The sequence below is a fragment of the Lindgomyces ingoldianus genome (genome assembly GCF_010093535.1).
Source record: "Lindgomyces ingoldianus strain ATCC 200398 unplaced genomic scaffold BDR25scaffold_37, whole genome shotgun sequence".
Lineage (NCBI taxonomy): Eukaryota > Fungi > Ascomycota > Dothideomycetes > Pleosporales > Lindgomycetaceae > Lindgomyces > Lindgomyces ingoldianus.
In genome coordinates this window covers 579,621-601,148 of record NW_022985198.1, presented here as the reverse complement: position 1 = coordinate 601,148, position 21,528 = coordinate 579,621, and the positions used below count along the sequence as shown (strand labels likewise).

General features: G+C 39.4%; 3 protein-coding genes across 3 annotated transcripts; 2 read left to right on the top strand and 1 right to left on the bottom strand.

Annotated features, from left to right (window-relative positions):
• Window positions 1–10,238: 10,238 nt before the first annotated feature.
• Window positions 10,239–10,703, bottom strand: BDR25DRAFT_318235 (uncharacterized protein; the record flags this gene model as incomplete). Its single annotated transcript, XM_033691732.1, has 1 exon — window positions 10,239–10,703. The coding sequence occupies one exon, from the start codon at window positions 10,701–10,703 to the stop codon at window positions 10,239–10,241; it is 465 nt and encodes a 154-aa protein (XP_033542619.1).
• A 2,484-nt stretch (window positions 10,704–13,187) lies between these two features.
• Window positions 13,188–15,675, top strand: BDR25DRAFT_345949 (CoA-transferase family III; the record flags this gene model as incomplete). Its single annotated transcript, XM_033694098.1, has 5 exons — window positions 13,188–14,605; window positions 14,689–14,881; window positions 14,947–14,958; window positions 15,094–15,179; window positions 15,235–15,675. The coding sequence occupies 5 exons, from the start codon at window positions 13,188–13,190 to the stop codon at window positions 15,317–15,319; spliced, it is 1,794 nt and encodes a 597-aa protein (XP_033542618.1). The 3' UTR covers window positions 15,320–15,675.
• A 161-nt stretch (window positions 15,676–15,836) lies between these two features.
• BDR25DRAFT_82927 (uncharacterized protein) lies at window positions 15,837–18,447 on the top strand. The gene is made up of 5 exons (XM_033699119.1): window positions 15,837–16,055; window positions 16,123–16,194; window positions 16,251–17,717; window positions 17,768–18,349; window positions 18,412–18,447. The coding sequence occupies exons 1-4, from the start codon at window positions 15,940–15,942 to the stop codon at window positions 18,135–18,137; spliced, it is 2,025 nt and encodes a 674-aa protein (XP_033542617.1). The 5' UTR covers window positions 15,837–15,939; the 3' UTR covers window positions 18,138–18,349; window positions 18,412–18,447.
• The last annotated feature ends 3,081 nt before the right edge of the window (window positions 18,448–21,528 follow it).

Here is a 21,528-nt window from a genome sequence, read left to right as displayed (position 1 = left end):
TATTCCGAAAAGGGGGGTTATCTCAGCGAGCTCAGACAGTCGAGGCTTTAATTAGCGCCACACTATACTCCTTAAAGTAAAGCTGTTTTCTTACAGTCTACTAAGTTTTTTCTAAACTAATTAGAAGCTATAATTTTCTTAAAGCTCCTCCTGTCTAAGAGACTTTAGTGCGCCTGTGTAAGTGTAATGCTTTTAATTTTCTTAACTATAGCTAGAAAATTAACTTCTTAATAATTTTTAGCCTCTTTTAGGTAGCTATAACTCTTTTACTTTTTTTATACTATTATTAGTACTATACCTATAATTAATTTTACTTTAATAAAAAAATTTTAGCTTTTATGTGTAAAAACATATTATTTATTATTATCTTTTTACTTAATGCTTACTACTTACTTACTTTACTAGCTTTATTATATCTTCTATTTTAATAACATTATTTTAAGGCTTTTCTACTTTCTAGCATTTTAATCTATAGTATACTATAAAGTTATTTTTACTACTTTTTATGCTTTTATTATCTTCTCTGCTGCCTAACTCTCTTAATCCTTTGTCTAACACACACCTACTAACTACTTACTAGCCCCCTATATCTTAGGCAGATAAACTTGTAAAAGTACTCTAGCTTCTAAAATAGCTTAATTTTAGTATTAGTAACTTTTTACATACTTTTTATGTTAATTTAGTCTTATATACCTATCTATCTGCTACCTACATATTGCATATTTATGTAGCTTTAGAACAACTATATAGTTTAGAGATACTCTTAAGAGATTAATATGCATCTAAAAATATAGTTAATATTAAAAAGCTGTTATATAAACTTAACTTATTAGTAGCACACTTTCTTTTTATAAAGTATAATATTAAGACTAAAGTAAAGATAAGTAGCTTTAATATTAGCAATTCTAATAGCTAGATTATAGTTACTATACTAAAGTAGTTTTTATTACTTTAAAATCTAATGCAAAACTATTAGAGTGCTTAGTCTAGTTATAAGGTAAAAAAAGTATTAACTAATTCTGCTCTCTACTTAATTACTTCTATTATTATGTAAAAGTGTGCTAGGAAGTAATTAAATTATCTTTTAAAAATGCTTAGACATTATCTTTATAGTAGTAATATAAAAAGGTGTGTTATTAAAGTTATGTCTAGTCTTAGCTTATATAACTTTTATAAGATTATTAATAAAGAAATTAGACATGTTATAGAATAGTTAAAAGTTTAGTAAGTATGTTCTCTAACATCCTTCTTTAATTCTAGTGCTAAAAAGTTTACTAGAATAGTAATAACTATAGCTTAAAACTCTTAGCTTATTATTATTTATAATAATTTTAACTATTTAGACTAAACCTGTAATTATGCTCTAAGTGTGCTAATATAGATTATGTGTAATCTTATAACTGCTCTTGCTGTTAAGTGCCTGTAGCTACTAAAAGGCAGTCTTTAATAGAGCATACTTAACTATACTATTCCCTTTTAAGTAGAATCTATATACTAGGCCCCTAGTATAAAACAAGATTTAATATTAAAGGAGATTACATATTATTATTTTTTAAGTGCAGTAAGTTCTGTGCACAGAGCTGCTATATAGTTAATGTTTAATTTACATGCTATAGCCCTCCTAAGTATGCTGTTAGTTAATGTTCTTCTGCTGCAGCTAGTTAGTTAGGTCTAAAACCTTAGTGCTATCTTTTATAATAAAGGTACTATTAAGAAGATATATAAAGTTTATAATAACATCTAAATTAAGTAGTTTAGGCTAAGTAAAGACTTTTTATTTAATACTTTTACTATATTTTCTAATTATCTTTAGCTAATATAGAGTAATTAGAAGACAGTAGAGCATATCTAAAGTGTCTGTTATAAGTAGCAGCTTGCTTGCTGTCTATATAATTACTGCAACTAGATAGTTAGCCTTTCTGCATATTTCTATATTTTTTAGGCTTTAACTTATATAATTATTAGAACTTATTAGAGCAGTCCTAATAGTGTTAAGTCTTTTTTAAATATACTTTATAATATTACTTACTAGAAGTAAACTAGTATTAACTATAATAACATTAAGTATTATTTAGTTACTTTACTTATTTAGTTAAGTTAAGATACTTAAATTCTTTTTTTTTTCTATACTAAAATAGCTTATTAAGGTTATTTTACTAAAATAATTAGCAACTTTAACACATCTACTTATAAGAAATTACTAGGCCTAGTTAATAATGCTATCTATTGTCTTATACTAGTGCAGTATAAAGAGGTTCTTAATAGTATCTAGCTAAGCATCTTTACATACTAGGTTTAAAAAGGCAGTGCTTTTATTACTAGTAATCTTATAACACTTTATTAATACTTTTAAGAAATTAAGGTATTTCTTACACTTAAGTGCGCTATTAAGTTTAGTAATATTAGCCTAATTTGCTAAATAGTTAATCTATTAATTATCTTATTTTATAGCAGCAACTAATAGCGCTATAGTCTTAAGATGCTACACCTACAGTGGCTTCTTATAGATAAGGTGTCTAACCTAGAACTTTAGTGTGCTATTCTAGCCTCTAGTCTAGTAAATATTACTAGGCAAGAAGATATGTTTAAAGCTATTAACTTTACACTTAAGCATGTAAACTATATATATAAGCTAGATATACAGAACCTAAAGAATAAAACACATAATGTAAACTTAACATTTAACTACCTAGCACTAACTAGTAGATATACTACCTATCTTTAAGCTAGCCTAGAGTATAGTTTTAGTAAGAAGTTAAAGAATAATTATACTTATTAGTCTATTACCTAAAAAGTTTTTATGCTAGTAAGTTAGCTTTAAAAAAAAAAAATATATATTCTTACTTATCTAATGCTTAGTATAATGCAGTAGTAATAAGTTTTAATATTATTTAAATAAGTCTTAATAAGCTTAATAAAAAAGTTATAAAATTTAACTAAAATATTATTTAACTAGCTTAGAGTATTTTACTAAGTCTTATTATTATTAACCTAAAGTTAATTAACCTTAATAAGGCTAAGTTTGTTTACGCTGCTGCACATACTAAAGTAGTTAATAATATTTTTTATGCGCCTTTAGACTCTAGAGATACTAACTAGTCTAACATAAACATGTTATAGCTATCTTAGTTACATAATATTAAAAGTGTATAGTGTACTTATAAGTTAGTCTAATTTGTCTATTTATTCTAGCTATGTAATGCTATTATATAGCTTTATAGAAGTCTATGTACATAGAAACTACTATAAGAAACTTAACCTAAGCTAACTACTTTTACCCTTAAACTAGTCTATTTACCTGCGCTGCAGCTTAATAAGAACACTAGCCTAGGCATAATCTGCATAAAATAAGATAGAAGGCAACATCTTCTAGGGGAACTAACTTACAAGACTAGCTGCTGCAGTCTGCAGGCCCTCTACAAGCGCACAGAGCTGCCTAGAGCCCTAGAGGAGGGCAATGTTAGGATCCTTAGCCTTTACTATAGCCTAGTAAAGGCAACTGCAGCATTAGAGCTTACTTATTTTATATACAGCCCCTTAGGCCTAGAGCTGTTAAGCGCTTATCTAGTGTAACTTCTTAAGTAGTAGAGATAAAAGCATGTGCTTTAGACTAAACATGTTACTTTTACTAATATTACTACATTACTTAATATATATTTAGACTATTATAGCTGTGTTTTTTACTTACTTACACTTCTTAGCCTAAATAAAGTTTAGTAAGATCTAAGTAGTAATAATAACTTTAAGTTAAGCTATTAGCTTTTCTTTAGTAAGTAGCTAAAGCAGATCCTCTAAATTATACTTAATAATAAAGACGCATTTAAAGGCCTTAGTAGCGTTAGGTTTAAACTATGTAGTAAAATTATAAAAAAAGTAGAAAAACATAGTAAGAATAAGGCAGCTACTAAGCGCTAGCATTTTCTTTTAGGTCTAAAGGGCTTATTAATAATAAGTAAGCATAATAGTGTTAAAAAGGTAGACAGTAAATATAATGTTAAACTTAATAAGGTAGCTAACACACACTATAATAAAGTTTAGAAGGTCTCTCTATGTAACACTAGCTTTAAGAAGAAACACTTTTTAGTTATCCTAGCTAGCTAAAGCGCGCGTAAGCTTTTTATGTGTAAGGTAGGTAAAGACATTAATATTAAAGAAGCCTTATACTATGTCTACGCCTACATAGACGCTGTTGCCTACTATAAGCTTTACAGCAATAATAGCTCTTCTAGCGCTAGTGCTAAGGTTAAGCACATTCTTATTAGCTCTTAAGCAGGCTATTGCTAGCGCAGTAAAGGTATTATAGGCTTGTAGCATGCTAGTAAGGTCTACCTTACTAATAAACAGCTAGTACTTTTTGCAGACTTTATAGACATTTTTGTAGTAGACTATAGTTATAGCTAGCGTGTGTAAGGTAGATAGTAGTTAAGATAGACAGCTTAAGAAGGTAAAAAGTAAAGTTAGAAAGTAAGTTAATACTTTATCTACTTTACTTTATTAGTTTTAGACATGTATAAATTATATATAGTAGCTTACTATTAAATAAAAAAGTAAAAAGCAAGTAGTAAAAAGTAAAAAGTAAAAAGTAAAAAGCTATTAAGCAGGTTAATGCTAAAAGTAAAGTGTAAAAGGTTAGTGCTAAAGGTAATGCTAAAAGTAAAAAAAAGCAGAAAGTTAAGAAATAGCCTGCCTTTATATGCTGTAAAACGCTAGCTGTTAGAAGCAGTTGCTGTTATGTGTATAGTAAGTGCTAGCTTAATTAGTAGGCGTAATTTATGTTAAGATAATATAAGTTACAGAGCACCTTAAATAAGTAAAAAGAGAATAAAATTAGCTTAAAAAAAGTAAATAAAGTAGATATTATAACTATAGCTATGTCTATAGTTATAAATAGAGTTACAAGCGCAGCAACACTTATAAAGAAGGCAGTAGTTATAAAAGTAAATATAAATATAACTATAAAAAAAAATAAAATTAGCTTAAAAAAAAATAAATAAGATAAAAGAAGCTATAATTATAATAAAGACTGCGCGTAAAGTTGTAATAATAAGTGCAATTATAAATGCAAAAATAGACATTAGCTGCAACATACACGCTTAATATTATAGACTGCCTAATCTAGAAAGGTTGCAGCTTTTACTATAAAACACTAGAACTAGCGCGCTTAACTATCCTCTGTTCTCTTACGCTCTTTACTACTAACCTCTGCTATAGCGTAAGTTACCTAGTAGAACTTACTAATTAGATTACTACACTTAATTACTTTTGCTACTTTCTTTTACTCTAGATAATAAACTATGTTGTGTTTTAAATTAAGACTAACTTATACTATTTATTACTTTTAGCGCTAGCTAACCTGCTTCTAGTGCGCCTAGATAAGCCCTACAACCTGCATAATAACTCTTATTACTTTCTTTTCTAAAATAACTACTAAAATAGCTTTAAACACTATGCTTTTAAAGTTAGCAATATACTTCTTTATGCTCTACTATTACTATAATCTCTTATTTAATACAGCTGCACTAGTTTTTCTCTAACTCTACTTTTAGCAAGCTAAGACCTACGCTGCTTCTGTAATATACTATTAAATTAGACTCTACGTAACTATATATTTATAGCTAAGGAAGTAATATTAAATAACACTTATCTATATAATAAAGTTTTAATAAATAAAAATAAAAAAAAGGCGCTTTTAGTTATAAGTGCTAAACTAGGTTAGCTGCTGTTATTATACTACATAGTAATATTAAGTAAAGATAAAGGATTTAATAGTATATATGCTAATAAAAACAACATATTTGCAGTTACAAGACATAATATAGCAGACAACTCTAATGTAGACAGCAGACATAGACCTGCAGGGCTAATAGAGACAGGCGCCTCCTTTGCAGACAAGACGCCTACAGAGACAGCAGTAACTACTGCTTGCCTATAAATGCGCTTATAATAGGCTACACATAATTAGAAAGCGCGCGCAGCCTATAATGTAACTTAGTTGTTTTTATCTTTTAAAGTAAGTCTTAGAAGAGTAGAGAGAGTGCTACTTTACTAAAAAGTAGTTAAATTTAATAATAAGTCTTTATTACTTTTTTTCTTTATATATTACTTAGGGAACTGTTGCTAATAGAGCGCACAAACACTATTTATAATACTACAAAAAAAGGCGTAGAAGCCTAGCCTATATATGTTAAGATATTACTACTGCAGTAGAACACTAGTATTAAAAAAGTGTTTTTAAGTAAACACTATACTAAACTTTATAGCATTTTAAGCTTTTCTAACTTTATAGGCTAGTTTTTATTAAAACTTAACTAGTATAAAAATAAATTTAGGTAGCAAAATAAAAACTTTATTAACTATAAATATAAAAAAACTAGGCCTTTATAATATGTTCTTATTATTAATGTAGATAGAAAGTGCTACTTTACTATATTTAACCTAGATTTGCTTAAAGGCAACTTTAGCCTTAGCCTTTAGTAAAGGCGTAGTTAGCTGCGTAACTAGACTTAGCTCTTAAGTATTTTTAACTAGAAATAGATTATAGCTAGTACAGCACTTTTTTAGTAGTAAAAGTAGACTTTAAGTTAACAAAATTATAAGCTTATTCTAGAAATACTAAAGAATAAACTTTTAGTAGCACTTTAACATAATTAGATCTAACTACTTAGGGCAGATACTCTTACGCAACTAGAGCTCTACTTTTAACTATTCTAGCACTATTAATATGCCTAGTAGTTTATAATAAGCTAACTAGACCTACTTCTATACATCTTAACTAGCTAATATTCCCTACCTTACCTAGTTTGTTACTGTCCCTACTAGTGTGCTAGTATAGTTAAAGTAATTGCCCTTAGACAAGTCTAACATAGTAGACATAGTATAAAGCATAAATAATAAACACTAACTTATTTTATATTAACTTTTTTTTTTTTACTAGCTTACTAACTTTATAACTGCTTTAATCTAAAGCAGTCTACTAGCCCTCTCCTAAGGCAGTTAAAGGCATAATATAAAATAAATAGTATAGTAGTTGCATGTTATCTAGGTCTTTTTACTTTATAACTAAACTACTAGATTAAGTCTTTAATATTATCTGTAATTAAAATTAACTACTAATAGACACACTAGATATTAGACAGATCTATACCTATTCTAAGCGCAGTTGTAGTAATAGTAACTTAGATTAAAGACTTGTCCTTTAAAAAATTAGCATATATTTAAGCTTAGTTAAACTTTAATATGTGCCTTATATATACTACTAACACTAATTAAATATCTGTAAGTAGACAGCTTTTTTTTAGAAGTTAACTTTAAAAAAGCTAGGCTAAAGTAGTAATTTTATTTCTTTTATCTAGAAATATAATTATTTTTAGAATGTATAAAAAGATAATTTGTAATGTTTCTATATTAATTTCTATATCTATATAGTTTAGAAGCTAGTTATATAACGTCTAGCAGCTAGTTAGGATTAGGACAATCCTAATAGTAATCTCTAGCCTGTTAATAAAGGTGCGTATAATTTTTAGCTACATAGAAGTGTTATTATTACTAGTTGCTAGCGCTTAAAAACATCTACTTTTAAGAAGCTAGGCCTTAGTTGCAGCATCTAAAGTTACTATACATATAAAGAAGAGAGTTATAAAACACATTATCTAATAAAGCTTATAAAACTAGATATATGCTGTTTAAAATTTACACTACTGCTAAATAACATAGCACTTATTAATTATAACTAGTTAGACTTAGTCTATAAAGCTGCTTATAAAAAAAAGATAATAAAACACTAAAAAGATTGCCTACTTAGGGCTAAAAAAGATATATGTATAACATTTTTTAAAAATTTTACTAAAGAGTTTAGAATTAAAATCCTTTATTTTTATAGTAATAAAGCATAAATAAGCTTTAAAATATTTTATAATCTTTTTTTTTTACTTTTTTTTAAGCTTTAATAATAGGATAATCTAAAGTGTTATATACTCTATTATTACTAAATACATATATAGTGTAATACTCTTACTAAACCTAGTCTTTGCAACTAGAATTATATTACCTAAACTAAAGATAAGGCGTTAGACAACATAGACCTACTTAGTATATAGTTTCCTCTTACTAAGTAAAAAAAAAAAAGTATTTTAAATAAAGGGCTTTTATAAGCTAACACTATATAGTTTCTAACATTAAACTGTAACTATATAAATAGTTATAAAGATATTATTATCTTTATTAAATAAAAGAATATGTGTAATCTTTTTTTATACAGCTTAGATTCTTATTAGTATAGCGCTTTTTAGTGTTCTAGTAAAGGACCTAGAGTCTTATTAACAAGGTGCCTAGCAACACTTAATAAGTAATACTTAATTATAATAGGCGCACTTTTTACTATAATTTACTAAACTAGGTAACACTTATGCATCTACTAAATAACTTAATTATAGATTAGGACTATTCTGCTTGTACTATATATTACTATTTTAAATCTGTGCAGCAGCCTTTAAACCTAGCATGCTTTATTTAAGACAGAGAGCGTGTTCTAAAGGCTAAATTAAAGTAGGTTAGTTAATCTTAGCTATTATTAATAGTTAAACGCAAGTAGATAGACTAGTAAAAAACAGAGTTAAGAAGAACAGTTACGCGTTAGAATGTGTGTAATGCTAAGCCTATAATTTTTATAGTTAAAATGTTAAAAATTTATTTAAAAATAGTTTAAAGTAAATTATATATACTCTTTAAGTAATTAATTTTAATTATAGGCGCTGTAATAAGCTATGTATAATAGTATCTTATATAGAAGTTTCTAGTAAGTTAATAGACAAAGCTTTGCACATGTTGCGCTGCACTAAAGTCCCTTAGACGGCAGCTAAGAAGGAAGAAGCCCTAGCAGGGGTCTGAAAGTATCTATACTATTTGTGTACTAGTGTCTTCTTGGCATGCCGTCTGAGCTAGCTGAGATAAAAGGGGGGTTAATGATTATCTCACGAGTCAGCCGCCCCATAGATGATTTTGCGCTAATACCATTTTGGATTAGACGAAACTTCTGAACCTTCTGAGCTAATTTAAACTTCTGGGTCTTCTGGGCCAATTAGAGGCTGATTACTAACGACGCGCAAAATCATCTGCGGAGCGGACGGAATTGCCCCTCTCCTGTTTGGTGCGTTCTGATTGGTTTAGAAGTTCCTAGAAGTTCTCAGAAGTTTTGATTGGCTCAGAAGTTTCAGAAGTCCTGTCTATTCCTAAATAAGTCAAGTGTTTTCGTAACTGTCCAGTCTCTCACCTTCTATAATCTAACTCCTTTCAGGTATGACAACTCGAAGTGAAGATATAACTCCACGAGACGTGGACAGATACCGAAAGGCATTTGGGACGAAATACCTTGGACCAGCGTTCGACGCTTTTGGCACAGCAAGGTTACCGATAAGGCTACTCTGTTAGTCGACCATAATTATCACCACATAGCTATCCTAGCTCGGCCAAACACTTTCTAGTGACTATATTTGCGGAATATATTTCCAGCAACTGCATTACACGGAAGACATTTTCGATCCTTATAATTGCTTGATATTGTAGAAACATAGTATGATGCTGTTGGACCCGACCTATGTTCGAGCTCTGGTTTGTTCGTATCTAGAAACAAGTTTGCTCTAGAAACCTAATGAAGAACAGCTTACAGGAGTCACGCCGATAATTGCGACTTTCGCCCTGCCTTCCACTAGACGTATTCCAAAGGAGTCCTGTCTTAACTCTCTCCTTTGCTTATTCCCCACGGGTTGACTCAAGGCAGCAGATTTTTATACTCTCCTTTAATCTCTAAGCGCCGCAATAGATGTTGTGTTGTTTCGATTTAGCTCTACTACCGCGGCTTGGTTGCTCGTATGTAAAGTACACCCTTTCCCATCGCGCGCCAAGTTAGTCCTCGCAGCCGTAGCGATATGCACAATGCCCATTGTTCACCCACCGTATAGCCAATGCTGACAATCATGCGAGGTTTCTCGCATTGACGCTGGGGTTTTCGCGTCGCGATGATGATCACCAGTTCCGATGCTACATCGTCCTACATACATAACCAACGAATCACCATATTAACTAAGATCGAGCTCTCTCGAACAAGGTTCAAGAGTGAATCGCGGGATAAATAGTTCTAGAGGACATGCAATTGTGATAGTAGGTAAGGCGCATCGGCCATAGTACTACCTTTAATCTTCTTCCTTCATTCTGCCAAGCCGTTTCACGGTTGGGCAAAGCACTCAGCTGTATAAATCCATCCCAACACTATAGAACCGCACCCAATCGTCCGTGCCCGCCTTATCGAACTGAATGCACACCGTGATATTTATCCCGTACATCATTGTTGGAGGTCCGCCATTTCTGCATGGGATCTTGTAGCGAATATTATCCACGTTTGGAAGCTTCAGATCCACATCCGGCCACCGGAGACCGAACAGCTCTCGTTCCCCATCATAGACATAGATCAGACTGACGCGTGCAGTCCCAGAGGTTTGCAGGCGAACTGTAGCGAAACTCGGGTAGAACTTTCTTCCATTTTGCAAAGTAGGTGTCGGAACCGCGAAAGTAAATCTTTCATGGAGTCTTGAAGTGTCTTCTCCAGTAGGGCGATAGAAGATCCCGTCGATTTGGTGTTTCGCGGCCGTTGGGTGGTTTTCTGCGTTTCCGGCGCTGGCATGTGTCCAGAAAGGTTGTTTGAGCGACATTGCCTCGAGGTGAAATAGAGGGTAAAGCTACGGATTACTTTGCGTGTGGCTTAGGCCAATGCGGCGCGACGGACCATCTCTATATTGGAATATGCACGTGGTGGCTGGGAGCTGAAAGAGAGCTGAGAATGAACTGAGAAACCTTGGGCATTACTACCACAAGGCAGCATTTTTGTATGGATCTCAAGGTAATCACTATATTCCATGGCCTTCCAACCGCCGATATAGAATGCTCATACTGCAGAAGCGCGAACTCCAGATCACCCGAAGGAACCATCGTCTGCACCCCCAGGAATTCGCCATGACAAGAGGAATACACAGGAATAGGCTCTAACATACAGCCATTAGGTCGAATCACTCTTGGCCGCCTTTCCTCCACTATCCTCTTACACATCACAGTTTGGACAACGACAGCACTTTGGGCACTATTGTACTCAACATTTTCAACTAAGATCCGCTTCCTCCTAAGCCATCTCCACTCCCGCACCCCCGCCCCAGCACTGCCCCTGATTGCGTTTGGGGTGAAGGAGCTAGAATCAATTTATCACATAATGAGGAGCAAATGGAGGACGGCTTTACCCCTTCACATTGGCAGTGGACACCCTATCAACCTAGAGCCTGTCTGTTTAGAGAAAGTCGCTGACGGCCCACACTCAGAAAGAGGCAATGGACGTGATAAGCTTCTGGATTGGAGGGAGGCAATGCCTTTACCACTTGTCGGTCAATCTCTTTATCATTGCGACTAGGGCATCATTGAAGGGCCATCCACGGAAATACGGTTGGATGTTATAAAGGCATCCTACGCCGCTCTCGTTAACTCATTTTAGGCATTCATCAAGATTTCTCATCTCAAATTCATCGTGAACGTCTTGCGGCGTAGTTAGATTTTAACGAAGTCTTTGCATACGTACCCACGCTTATAGGAACCTCTCCAAAGACCTCACAAATTCCACTTCCTGTGACTGCATGACGAATTCGGCCACATTCTATTTATCAAGATCCATAAATGGCTTACCTTATGCCATAGGCCTCTGAACATGATCTTCAAGCTAGAAAAGATGCATAATATGAGGACTATCAGCGAGCTCCAACGAAAGAAACCATCAGAACAAATGGAGGCAAGGCACACACAGGCCTGGCAGTCCAATATCTTCAGCTATTCTGGAGGGTAGATCTATGGAAGGATATGCTAAAGAGCGGTCTAGAAGTGATAGTGGCTCAGGGGTGATGCCAAGTAGGCTAAGTTCCAACAATTTCAATATTATGCAGTTAAGTAGATAAGCGAGCTTGATAAGTGATAAGTATACTTTGGTATTTCACCATAGCAGGGATTCGAGAATAAAATATATCAGTATGACTACCTTTAAGCTTATGAGAAGTATCATCAGGGTGAACAAACGCTTTAATCACGCTTGCAGGGAGGGCGGCCGACCAGCTCAGCCGCACCCTGGCTGCAAACAGGTTGAAAACGCCTCCTGAGAGCAATACTTTGGTCATTATTGTGTCTGGTGAGTTAACTCGCGAAAGCAGTAGTTTAGATAGTTTCTGTGTTCTTCAAACAGCAGGGCTACGCGGTATCACCCTAAGGCTAATGTAGCAAAGTCCGGGCTGGCACCGGGTAAAATTCCACAGCTTTTAAGCTGATTGCATGGCAATGTAGAAAACTAGCAGCGAACCAATCCCGCTTCTCGGTTTACTTGGGTTTTGCGAAGTAAAAATCAATTTCGAGAGCCTTGAGAGCAAGTACCCTCATGAAGACTGCCAAAACATGTCATTGCGGGTTCCACAAAGCGGGCTGAGGAGTCATGCTAGTCTGGTCGATGGTGTTAAACTCTTGTTACCCGAGAGGGTTAAGGTGATATTGCACCCCGCTATCACAACAGGCGGGGAGATTGACGCCCACAGCAGATAGTTGGAAAGGAGTAGGGCAGAGAAACAAATATCTTAAAATGCTTCAAGTTCCCAATCAATCATACATTAAGGTGTGAGAAAATGAAGGGCCATTTACATAGACACTATTATATAGTGAGATCCTTCGTGACCTTTAAAGGGGTTAATGTCGCTTTTCTTCAACGTGTAAGGCATCGCACTGCGCCATTCGTCGCCCGAGCAATTCCAACGGTCGGCCCTAGTCGGTGATGTGGAAGGGAAACTTTGAAGAGGGTACGGTACTAAAGCGATATGGAGTATTCTTTCAAGATAAGACAGGAGAGTTATGAAAGGGTTTGGAGTCATGATACGTCGAAGAATGAACCGCGCGTATTAGGACTAGCTCCTCGGCATGTCGCGGCTCAACACAGCCACATATCCCCCTCCTCCTTTTACACATCACTTTTCCGTTCCGTTCATCCGTATAACTCAAGGAACATCTATGAGTAATCCCATCATTGCAAGAAGCATTGAAAGAGATGTCTCACCCAAATTCCACGACTTAGAGGGCGAAGGACCCAAGCCGCTCAGCGTGATCGACGACACATTCACACGATGCAGCGCCAGCACTTCGACCCCTTCGACACTGTCAAATACTTTTGGAGTACACTTGGACTCCCCCAAATCGCCTTGGAGTCACTTGATCTTCCCCATGATGGCGAATATTACTCTTCCTCGTTCAAAGTGGACCACCTTGCCCAAAGTAGCATCGCCTTCTCTGCGCTTGCTGCCGCGCTCTACTGGTCTACCCGACACCAGGTCCCAGTACCAAAGGTTACGGTTCCTCTCGGACACGCATGCACAGAATTCAAATCAGAACGACTACATGTTTTGAACGGAAAACCAGCACCCTCAACATGGGGAACAATAGGTGGGTTACATAAGACCGCCGATGGATACATAAAAATGCATGACATCTTCCCAAACCATCGAACCAACGCGCTTGCGATCTTGGGACTCCGCGAAGATGCCACAAGAGAAGATGTTGCAACCAAGATGTTGGAATGGAAGTCCGTTGAGCTCGAATCCGAGGCGTTCCGAAGGGGCGCAGTCATTGCTGCCTTGCGATCCTTCGAAGAATGGGACCAACTTCCCCAATCCAAAGCAATAGGGGACTTCCCTATTTTATTGAAACGAATCACCGACACGCAACCATTTATTCCTCCACCACCGGCGTTAAAGAATGACAAATGCCTTCGAGGAGTTCGAGTAGTGGAGATGAGTCGAGTTATTGCGGCGCCCGTGGCTGGGAAGACTCTTGCAGCGCATGGTGCAGAAGTCATCTGGGTCACTTCGCCCACTTTGCCCGATCTTCCTGACCTGGATAGAGATCTTGGACGGGGGAAGCGTACTGTGCTGCTCGACATCAAGCGGTCTGACGACAAATCCAAGCTTCTCGAGCTCATTCGAACGGCAGACGTCTTTATTCAAGGTTACAGACCTGGCAGCCTAGCTAAGCAGGGCTTTTCATCTGAGGACCTAATCCGGACGAATCCGAACCTAATAATAGCTAGCTTATCTGCATATGGGCCTGACGGACCTTGGTCCGAAAATCGCGGTTTCGATTCCCTTGTTCAAACCTGCTCTGGCATCAATGTCGCGGATGCCGAGCGCTACGGTGCGGATGAAGTAGTCCGTACTTTGCCGTGCCAGGCTTTTGATCATGGCGCTGGTTATCTTCTGGCTGCTGGTATCATGGCAGCTCTGTACAAAGGAAGAATCGAAGGTGGCGCTTACGAAGTCGAGGTCTCATTAGCTGGTATCATGAAATACCTTCGGTCTTTGGGGCAATATCCTGATAAATCTGGATACGGTCGACAGAATTTCGAAGGACCTAAAGAGGTAGAGAGATATTTAGAAACACGCATGACAGGATTTGGTGAACTGAAAGCTGTCAAACATTCTGCTTCTATCGAGGGATTAAAGACCGGTTGGGATATCATGCCAAAACCCCTTGGTAGCGATGAACCGAAGTGGGTCTATTAAGATCTGCTCCACATTGATCATGCCAAAGCATTGATATCTTGTTCCCGGTTCAGCAACTGTCTCAGTTAAGCTCAACCAAGATCACCCCACTCGTCTCCTACCCATACATCTTCCCTTCAGCTCATCCCTTCTTTAACGCTTGTGTGATGACCGCCATCTCCGGCGCATCAATCCATCTATGGAAGGGCTCTTTCCCCATGTCATCTGTTCCTCCAACTGTCCACCTAGGAGGCATTTCGAACCCCATTTCGGTCGCTGCACGCGTAAGGCGCTCCTCTAACATGTTTCTCTCCTCGACTGCCTTAGAGCTCGCTTCTCCTTTTTGCAGGTCCTTTTTTTCGTGAGTTTTAGACTTTTCGTCCGGTGCCGACGGGTTTGAGTCACTGGGAAGCAGCACCGGAGCAGCTGTGCTATTTGGGGGGTGTCTTGGTGTGATGCTTCTAACCGAGCTATCGTTAGCTATATCTCTACCCAGTCACTACTGTCGAGGATGCCTTACGGAGCCTGCGTTGCACAGGTGCATGTACATCTTAATCGCGATGACATGTTCTCAACTAGTTTGTAAGGATGAGCAATAATAACCAATTGCTACAAGACGCTGCTGAAAATGATGTAGGGCTATGTGCTTGCACTCTGCTGAGACTTATGCCGCTTTTATGGGCCCCACGCTTCCTACGAATCCCTCCCTCCGAGATATATAGGCCCAGCTTATCGTATCCATAATGGGCTGTGGCTGGCAGCACACGTACATTTGAGAGCAAAAGGACCCTGTTCGGTACTGTTCCATGCATCAAAGCTGTGTTTAAGTTTCCATGGTCAATGCCATTGTGGTGCAAAAACCGACTTCTCGGCTAATAAATACACTACTACACAATTCATGTCCTCACGTGTCTTCAGCCTCAGTTTACGGGAACTGGAGCTCCGCGAGAAGCGAAAAGTAAAAAGCAACTCTCACCCCCACTCTTCTCTCCCTGCAACATTTATTTTGATGCAAAGCCTCGTGCAACGTTCGCCAGCCAAGTCCAATGAAACACGGAGAGCGGTGCGGACGGGACGCAGGGGTTATCCAAAATGTGCGACACGAAGCGGAAGTGGCTGGAGCAGACTGCGATAAGAGTGCTAAGGCTCACCGGTGCACCCACGCGCCGTTCAAAACGTGCAATTTTTGGTTTTGTCCTTCGAATTTCACCATAGCCACGCTTCTTGCGGAATATATTCGTGGACGATACTTATTCTTTTTTAATGAGAGGTCCTGGTGAGAACGATTGCAAGCATTTTCCATTCCCATCCTCCCTTTCGCCGGTTGCATAGCATTTTGAGCATGACGAAAAATTGGGACGAGGTTCACGAAATCATTCGAAAACTCTATGTGATCGAAGGGAGACCTCTCTCCGAAGTTCGGAAAGTCCTTCAGGCAGACCATGGATTCTACGCGCAGTAAGCACGGCCTGGTCTACGTCTAAACGAAAACAAGGAGGGACTCATCGAATGACTTCTCTTTTAGTGAACGTTCGTTTCGAATCAAGCTTAGCGATTGGCATTTTACACGAGCATCGCGGCGATCCACAAACTCAAGGTTTGTACAAAATACTTCATATTGTACTTGCCTAGGCCACGTTTTGACCTTAGTAGGCCTTCAACTGCCGGATCCCCGTCTCGTACACTTACGAACTGGAGCGATTGCCTGAGAACAGCGATCGAGCACAATCGATCTTATGAACTCAACATGATCTTAGAAGGCACATCGAGCCGGCCCATGCTACTCGATGATGGAATGCCACCTATTCACTATGCGGCAACCTGTGGTTCGTCGCAGCTCGTCTTCCAGGCCCTCCTAGACCATAGGGCAGACATCAATGAACTTTATTTCCACGATGGTCAAAAGCGCAGTGTCCTTCAGGCTATCCTTTTGAAACGTTTGAAAACACTCCGCTCATCCAGGGTATGCAAGAACATCCACAGAAGTGCGTCGTATCTCATCTCTCGGGGTGCAAAACTCCATCCAGGCGGTACTGGGGAACGTCCGGCTTTTGACATGCTCATCGATCCATGGCGGACAGACCCAGAGTGGTATCTCACCGGTAAAGAAGACGAGTGGTCCTGTTTAGGCTCGTTCCTATCCAATGGTGCGATTATTCAAACTCCATTTCAGTCTCGACGGTGTCTCCTGCAAAACGCGCAGACTTTCCAACACGTCGTTCTATGCCATACCGACAATGACACTGCTCGTTTTATCATCAATCATGCCACAGTATTCCATGAAGGCAACGGTTCTTCTCTCCTTTCAGAGCTCGTCAAGGGATGTCAAAATCTGCATTCACCCAATTCCGGTCTGGCCCCAGAACTTCTTCAGGCTTTGTTGGACAAAGGCGCTGACCCCAATGCGTTGGATGATGCTGGTCGAACTCCACTCATGAATCTTCTACGTCGCGAAGCCCCTATACAACCGGAAATTCTTCTTGAAAATCTCGCTCGTCTTGTGAAGAGCGGAGCGGACCCCTTCAAAGCTTGCTCGAGTGGAGAAACGCCAATTATGTGCCTTCGCAACCACAACATTGCTGGTGCTTTGGGGTTGGAAATTGCTGATATACTTCTTACAGGATTAGACGGCACACATCTTTCGTGGACTGCCTCATACTTTCCAATAACTAATGAGTGGGAGAAGTACCTGGGAAACACTCCATTTTGGGATGCAGTCCACGAAAACTTGCCAGAAAACATCGCGAATGGCTTTGCGAAAGCAGCTCTTAGTGTGTCAACCTGGCTGTACTTAGAAAAATATTTCCCTGCTGCAGAGTCACCAGACCAGACGTGGGAAATCCTCGAGGTGTTGAAGCTTCGAGAGGCAGAACAATTTCTGCACTATGAAATTTCGGAGAAGTCTGTCATGAAGCTCATGGGGAATCTAATGATCAGGATGGAGCGAGATGCAATGGTTGACCTCAAGTACGGAATGATATCGGGCCAATTACAGCAAAATCCTCTTCAGCCGTTGCCATCAGCCTTCACTGGTGGAGTCTTTCAGGATTCCGATATGACCTACATGTGCCCCATATGCCCAGCGATTCCTGGCGTCTATCTGGAGAATTGGCAGCTCAAGTATGAGACCTAATCTTTATGTTTAAACCTCATACTAATGCATGAATCAGAGATCATTACGAGCAGCACGACCATCCTTTCGTTTGTGGTCAACGGCATTGTGAAAAGAGATTCAAGTCTCAAGAGGAGCTAGATGATCACGATGTCACTCACCACTGGCATCTGTGCGACTATACTCTGTGTGGCAAGAGGTTCAAGGCACAATCCGAGCTCGAGCAGCACAAACAAGAATTGCAGCACAGGTTTTCTTGGGAGGACGAAGCTGGATTACATAAATCTAGGCCAAAGAGAAATCCATCTACAACGCTTAGGCCATTGCCCTATCTTAAGCTCTCCTATCCTGATGGTGGACTGCCTTGGTCTCCCAACCACCTCTCCATAGGCGACTTCCCAGAGTTCCCGGAGGCCCCTGGTGTTTGAGATCTTTTACCAGTCTCATTCCCCTTTGCACTCTCAGTGGCAGATCCTTGATGAGTCGTGAGATTTGTCTCCGTTAGAGCATGGCTATCGCCCCTGCTCGAGCCTACAGTCGTACTCTGTGTAGGTTGTGACGGTTGAATGGGTAACGTCGTCGGGTAGGCTTGATGGACTTCTCGAATTTGACCGTGTCTGTAAGTTGCAAGATATGCTCTGTCAGCTCTCTATTCATCCTAGTTATTTTGTAAATGTAACATACCGGCTGATGTAGACGTAGCTTGATGACTGGTTTTGGCCTTGATTTGCCATTTTTTTAAGTTTCTCGTGGATCTCTTTCTAGGTGCATGTAACTGTAAATTTCCCTCAGCGTGGAGTACCAACCGTTGCAGACTTTCGGCTTTTCTTATACCTCATAGCCAAGACAACAGTCTTAGAGACAATAGGCAAACCTCTCTCCCTAATCCCAGATACGCAAGTCGTCTTGATAGCCAAGACAACAACTATAGAGACGGCAGTTAAACTCCATCCCTAATTCCGGTTTCACAGTCCTATCTCCATCTTCAACCAGCGAACCAAACGGCTTCATTCCCAACTACGCTCTCACGTGTGCTACATTCAGCGTGTACCACTGTTCGACATCCGGGAAGACGGCCCGGTATGTCCGCCTGCTGACATCTCGCATCACATGTCATTTTCGCCTCACTTTTCTTCCGCATCAAGACGACCATGGAGTTTCTTGCCCACCTTGGGAATGGAGTGCCGCGAGAATCGCCCATTGGCCTGAGAGACCCCAGATTCAAGTGGTCTGAGCGGGGTTTCAAGCGTTTCGGTTCGGCAGCCCTCCGCCCGGATGCTTCGCACCCCTGCGGACGATCACTCTGGCATATCTTCGGGATATACTGTGCATGTCACTCGATTGGATAATGTTTCCGAGAGACTGGAGAACGGGCAGATGCCGGGTGGGGCCAGCAGACGGAGGCGATATACGGAACATGATGTTTATTTTTCAATTACGAACCATTCTTTTACTTCCTCTTCCTCTCGCATACGGTAAACATTATATATGCGCTGCATTGGGCGAGATCAAGGATTGAAATGCAACTGAGGATATTGAAGAGCTGATCAGAAGGCCAGCAGGAGTATATGTCACTTTTCGCATTGCGAATAATACATGCTAAACTAGATGCTATCATTCGAATAGCCGGGAAATGCATCATCATACCGCAATAGAAAACGTCGTCAACGGAGCCCTCGATATCGGCTGGGCGGACACCAATATCCCACTTCCGATGAGCCCGGAGCACCGAATCAGGGGCACGACCCAATAATTGTATTGATTCCGCTCCTATCCTTCTTCGAGGGTCTAATATTGACTGGCCACCACCCGTCAATACCTCAAGGCCATTATCTCAATGGAACTTCTACTGTCTATCCTCCTAGTCCTCAGATCGTGCGCCCATAGGCTCCATTCCCGACTCTCGAAGAGTTGGGTCGGAAGGAGGTATCCACATCGTGGTATTTTTCGTAAAAATCCTTTCGATACGCAGCAGCGTTATTATCGACCGAACTCGGGCAGTTGGATCTAGTGCTACTTCGACCTTTTATCTTCGATTTAACGATATTGAAGAGCTATGACTTGCGATGGGTCACACTTAGCGCAAGTTCCTCCATAAAAGCTCCGAAGCAACTTTCTCCTCTCGTTTACAACAAATCCATTCGGCGGTATTGGGTTACGGTGGGAGCAATACTCTCTCATATTATAAGATGGCCAAGGGTCCTCAGACCAACGCGCCCAAGTTTCTATCGCCAGGCTTGCCGTCGCTAGATCATCAATCCCCATCCTTCATTAAAACAGCATCATGTGCTCCAAGGTCCAGAAAACCTCGCCGAGTCTCTTCAGATTCCCCCATAAACTGCACGCCAAGACCATGGAAATATCCGTGCTCGGTCTATACGTGCCCCTGGTACCACGCGCTTGTCGACTTTGACCTACAAAAGACTGTTTAAGGTCCTATAACGATATTTTGAAGGTTAGGCCTACTTCGCCATTGTTGTTTCGATGATACCGAAGAAGGTTCGTCATGAGCGATTGTTCAGCTAAAGTTGAGAGAGAAACGATCAGCTCACCCTCATAATCGTTTGGAAAGTTACTTGATAACCCACATGAGTAAAAGAGTGGACACTCCGAGGCGGCTTTCTAGAGCAACTGCTAAACACACTTTATCCGTATGAAAACCTCGAAGGGAACGATAGAAGAACCAGTGGGCAATCGCTATGGAAAGTAGGAGGCGATCTTGTGATGTCGAGTGTTTCCAAGACCTTTCGTACAACATTAGCATTCTATATTCCGGAAAGAACCACATGAAAAGGGGTGTTCTGATCTGACGCAGTCTCAATCCCTCTTTACCATCCCACATAACTGAAGCCAACGCAGGTGGATGACGAACGGAAATGAGGCCTGGGTTACATTTAATGGGGCCAATATAAATCATTCAACCGAGGCAAGGAGAAGGTCTTATGGCCTTGCATGCAGGAACAAGAAGGCAACTGGTACACAGCGTCATTACAGCATCCTTTACCTACCATAAAGGCGCATGGGCCGCGAAGTGTAACACACTGAACATCCATGATGCAAGAGATGCAGGTGTTCTCCGAATCCAGCCCAAGTTCATCTAAGGCTACAGCACATGATTGGTTGTTGAGACCAAATCATCGGAATCCCAAACAAGCGTATCAAGGTAAACCTCCGATGTAAATGCAGCCAAAGGAAACAACGGATGACAAAAGGGATAGGAATCCCCGGGCCCCAGGTCCGCAGCCGCGAGTTAGAGAGTCCCTAAACCTTGCCGTAGCCACCTTGGGCTGAGGTTCTAGTTGCGAGAATATGAGGCACGGACGGTGAGATCTACGACATCCCCATTTTATCATCGAGGGCTCAAAATGCCATGGTGCTATATGATCTTTGGTATATGCTTCGGGGCATAGGAAGTTCGCATCAGTGACCAAGCACTAGAGTTACTTTAATCAAAGGCTCTGAGAACCGCCGTTCATACCTAATGGTTTTAGTACGGAATAAAGAACGAAAGGTTCTTAAAAAAACGTATTGTCGAACGACGGTGCGGAGTAAAAGTGGTTCATCGCCCCCGACACCCCAGAATGTCAAACCTCAGCCTTGCACATCTTCAAAGCCTTGCATCTTCAGCAGAAGACTTCAAGAAACTCTATCGACCCAGAAATGCGAAGAATCAGGCTAAAGTTCCACCGACGCAAATCGGTGAGATGTTTGAAACGTGGCGCAATGCGGTCATCCTGAGCCCGATGGAGTGTCACCGCCGATGCCGACAAGGTTCGGGCCCGTGCGCATAGTGGGGGGCTTTCGGGGGCTATTTGGATA

Excerpts from the sequence above, each read along its gene's own strand:
- BDR25DRAFT_82927 (XM_033699119.1), top strand. The coding sequence starts at position 15,940 with ATGACGAAAAATTGGGACGAGGTTCACGAAATCATTCGAAAACTCTAT. Across the intron at positions 16,056-16,122 it reads GACCATGGATTCTACGCGCA|TGAACGTTCGTTTCGAATCA; the intron begins GTAAGCACGGCC and ends CTTCTCTTTTAG. Across the intron at positions 17,718-17,767 it reads CTGGAGAATTGGCAGCTCAA|AGATCATTACGAGCAGCACG; the intron begins GTATGAGACCTA and ends TGCATGAATCAG.